The 4706-nt window shown below is 42.7% G+C and overlaps 1 protein-coding gene across 1 annotated transcript in view; it reads left to right on the top strand.

Annotated features, from left to right (window-relative positions):
- Positions 1-4706, top strand: part of CATSPERB (cation channel sperm associated auxiliary subunit beta) — a 153748-nt gene that overhangs the window by 129244 nt on the left and 19798 nt on the right. The window contains exon 22 of the mRNA XM_013003687.1: positions 2584-2694. Within this exon, the coding sequence (XP_012859141.1) occupies positions 2584-2694 (111 nt within the window). The remainder of the gene's footprint in view (positions 1-2583; positions 2695-4706) is intronic.

Here is a 4706-nt window from a genome sequence, read left to right on the forward strand (position 1 = left end):
AAAAAAAAATACTAAAAGCCAGATCAAGCCCAAAGTCTATCAGAGGAGATCAAGTGACAAGGTTTTAACCATTCAAGTCAGATTGATCCTTTGAATTTACTATAGAGTCTCTGTGTGATACTCGAGTTATCCCTATCTCTCAGTCACCGGACGCTTATTCCCTGTGTAGAACCTGCACTGTTGCATTTGTCTGGGTACACTAGAGAAACAGATCCATAGACACTGATATGTATATAAGGAAGATGCTTATGTACAAGAACAATTGAATAGTGAGAAAACGTCCCAGCTCAGTCCAGATCAAGTCCATTAAGTCCAATATTAACCCATATGTCCAAAACCAATCTGTAAAGTCCTCTTCAGACTCATGAAACACATGCAATGATGCCAAATGCAGAATGTTCACAGGCCAGTGGGTGCAAAGTCTTTTGGATCCAGTGGCGGTATAAGCATCTCAGTGCTGGCAGGGACCTCCATGTGGCTTCTCCAGCATCCAGGGCTTCTCCTGGTCCCAGGGCATGGGGTCTATCAGCGTAGTGCCATGTGTCTTGTCAGTATAGCGTCTCCAAGGGAATGAACAGAGAGTCTCTCCCACCTCAAAGGAGGAAAAACCAGATTTCCCAGAATTCTCAGGAAAAAAGCATCCCCACACAGAGGCCTCATTGGCTATGATCCAATTGACAGACTAGACTCCACCACTTCACTCTTAGTCCTCACAAGTCCCACATTGACACCAGATAAGGTAACTACCACAACGATCATCCATAGCTTTCTGTACACCAGAAACTCACAATTTAAGCTCTGATACTATTCCTTCCTTTATATTTGGATTATATACTTTACAGTCTTTGGCTCACGGGTGTTAGCTCTCTTCTCTTATGGCTACTCCTGGATACAGTGTCGAATCCCTTTTGCTGTCTGGTTGCCATTCATCAGAGTATTTCAAAGGAGGTTGGTGGGATGAGATCATCTTTTCTTCAACAAAAAGAACCTTCAGCCCCATTTCATGCCCTAAACATTAAGAGAGGAATGGTGTCCAAGCAGAAAGAAGAGTGTTTGCTTTGGCACCGTGGTAGTTACATCATCTGGTGTCAATTTGGGACTTGAAAGGATTAAGAGTAAAGAGATGGAGTCTAGTCTGTGGACCAAGTCATAGCCAATGAGGTCTCTGTGTGGGCATGACCTTTTCCTGAGAATTCTGGGAACTCCTGTGTTTCCTCCTTGGAGGCAGAAGGCACACTCTCTGCTCACTCCCTGAGAGATGCTCCACTGACAAGACACATTATGGTACCAGGAGTGGGGTCCTAGAGAAACAGATCATAAAGATGGAGGGTAGATGTTTGTTTGACCTCTGCCTCATGGTAGTGTTTCTTCTTTGTCTAGCCAGAAGTCAGATATGTCCTTGCAGTTTACTGGGTTTTCTGGAAAGAATATGGGAAATTAAAGTTTTGATTCTTCTCCTTGTTTAATGTCTTTGGTTATTCCTGTTTGAAATGGCAAAAGTGAATGTGATTAATGTATATTTTGAGCTTAGGAGTAGAAATCGCCCCTTGAATAGCTCAGAGACCATTGCTAGTTAGAGAAAATGGCTAACAGGAGGCCAAAATGACTCACAGAAAGCCTGGATTTTCCTTGATAGTCTCAGAGGTGAAATTGTAATAAGGGCTATCTTAATTAGCTAGTGTCACTATAACAGAAATGCCACAAATGGATTGCCATAACAAATAGAAATGTGTTCTCTCTTCAAGGTGCCAAGTCCAGGGCAAAGCTTTCTCACTCGGTTGGCTCTGGGGGAAGGTTCTTTTGTCCTTCGTGACCTTGATGCTGCTGATCTCAATTGGCACAAAGACTGCTGAAGGCATGTGTCCTTCTCAGGGTATCCTATCCAGGAGCACATAATGATAAACCCGATAACACTTACTTTATTACAGTTGACAGTAATCCTGATACTTGCCTGAGGTGGTGTCTTGGGGGTTTCTACACTGTACAGAGTTACCATAATTCCCTTAGCAATTAATGTGTCCATTGGGCATACTTTGAGGCCTATATACTGCTCTTTTTAAAATTTTTATTAAAATCGGGGGGGCTCTTGCAACTCATACCAATCCATACATCCATTGCATCAAGCATATTTGTACATAGGTTGTCATTCTTTTCTAGACATTTACTTTCTATTGAGCCCTTGATATCAACTCCTCTTTTCCCTCCCCCACCAGCATGACCCCTTGATAGATTAAAAATTATTATTATATTCATATCATAGCGGACCGCCGATTCCCGTCTCCCATGGTTCCTGTGGTTCATCCCCCTGGAGGGGGGTGAGGGATGGTTATGTGTAGATCATTGCGATTGGTATATACTACTCCTGGGTAAACTCACAAAAACAAACTTGCTGCCACTGAGTCCATGAAGACTCCTAGTGACCCACTGTGGGTTTCCAAGACCGTGACCGTTGACAGGAGTAGAAAGTCCTGTCTTTGCCCCACAGAGCTGCTGGTGGTTTTGAACTGCCAACCTTGCGGATCACAGCCCAGCGTGTAACCATTACACCACCACGGTATATATCCATGTTAATTCTCTTTGCAGAACACTGGCAAATTCAAACAGTGTGCAGCTGCGGCTTCTCGGAAAGAGTGTAATTGCACAAATGATCAGAAGTTATCGCACGCTGTTGCCTTCTCAGATTGCAAAGAAAACGTAAGTCGCATTGTAATTACCTGAAGATAAAATGCTTTCGTTTAAGTTAATAAGATTTTGAAATGTGCTTTCTGATTAAACATGGAAAACTAACACAGAGGCCATCCGTTACCATGTCATAGAAATAAGTATTATGACACAGAGCCAAAAAGGTCTGACACATCAATTAACCGCGCCCATAAAATAAAGTAATAGCACTGTCACTGAGCTGTGTGCTTTTCCTCGTTTTTTCTTGTTTTGAGACTTACGGCATGGTTTTTATTTATAGAGTCAGCTTGTCCCTTTCCACCAAAAATACAGATAATTTATCTTCAAATGAATTAATCTCACCCAAGTAGGGAAAAAGAAAGAAAACCAACCCTGCACACAGACACACACACAGTGAGGGAGGCTCTGTATAGTAATTCCAGATTATTAAGAGAGTGATGAAATGAGTTTTAAAATTCCAGTCGGTCAAGGGGAAAAAGGAAAAATCAAATACCGTTTTCTTCTTTAGCAGACAAGAGGAAAGATAGTTGTATCCTGAAGGAAGGAATGCTTTCTCTGGGATTAGAGTCTTAAAGAAAATTTGTACAGGAGATGTTTGTGCAGGGTGTGATAACCACAAAAATACTTTGTTCATAATTAGGCTCTGGAGAACACACAGTTTGGAGCTATATAAGAAAAGGGTTCTCAGGAGTGCGATACTCTTCCCGTGTTGCTAATTGAGACTGAACCCAAAGGTCTATGGTTCAAACCCACCCGCTGCTCCACAGGAGAAAAGATGAGACTGTCTCCTCTTAGAACAATCTATAATCTCAGAAACCCATATAGGCTTGCTGTGGGTCAGAATCTACTTGACGGCAGTGGGTGTGGTGTGGCGAGTCTGTAATGTATCGGTTACGAGAACAGGTTCCATGTCAACTAATATTTCACTGGCAGCGAAGCCAGGAGCCCTGGTGGTGTCATGGATTAGGCGTTTGGCAGCAAGGTCGGCAATTCGAGGCCACCAGTCTCTCCTCGGGAGAAAGATGGAGCTGTCTGCTTCTGTAAAGAGGAAACCCAAAGAGGCAGCCCTACTCTGCGCCGTCAGGTTGCTATGAGTCAGAGCTAATGGGATGGCAGTGAGCTGGGTCTAGGTTTCAGCACCCTAGCATTCCAAGGGGAGTCACGTTACTCTCGATGTTTGCATCACAAGTGCCCAGGGTGCACTTGATACCACTTGTGAGCAGATTTACTCTCAAAGTCTATGAAAGAATATATGGATGTGCGTATATAGTAAAATACATATATACACTAAAAGCTGCCAAAGCCAGGAGCTGTGTAGGACAGAGAGGGAATATATTCTCAAAATGTATGCATACATATGCATATACAGGAGGCTCAAAGAAAAACTTGTGGAACATAGAATTAAAAGATAATAGAAATTTTCCATGAACTTTTTGAAATACATATAGCATCCAAAAGGTGATGGAAATATATGCTTCATATGAACAGACAGCTTCATCTTTCTGCCTCTGAGCAGATGGTGAGTTTGAACTGCTGACCTTGCAGTTGGTAGCCCTGTGAGTTGCACACTACACCACCAGGGCAGATAGATAGACTATCCAAAAATAACAATACCATGTCAGGTATCGAGCCACAATTTAATATATTATGAGTGTGACTGTCTACTAAGACTTCTCCATGATTTGTCTCACTCGATTCGAGGCACAGAAAAGCCTGGGGATTTACCAAAGAGCACATGTTCACATGCAATGGAGCCGATTTGAACCTGGACTTCAGAGGCTGCGTTTCCACAGTGTGGCTGACACATTGTGGCTGATGGGCAGAGTGGGATCAGGGAGCCGAACAGGGTCCAATTCATGTAGGACCTTGTGTGATGTGGTTTAGACAACAACAACAAAAAGCAAATCCCTGTGGAAAATACTACTAGAAAGTTTCGAGTTTTATTACTACCATGTTTGCTTGTTACTTGGGTAGTTAACACTGATTCTGCTGTAAGCATGTTTCTTGTTTTGCTTTTTGGTTGG

The sequence above is a fragment of the Echinops telfairi genome, unplaced genomic scaffold, assembly GCF_000313985.2.
Source record: "Echinops telfairi isolate 266 unplaced genomic scaffold, ASM31398v2 ScPeMD7_18;HRSCAF=68, whole genome shotgun sequence".
In the NCBI taxonomy this organism is placed as follows: domain Eukaryota; kingdom Metazoa; phylum Chordata; class Mammalia; order Afrosoricida; family Tenrecidae; genus Echinops; species Echinops telfairi.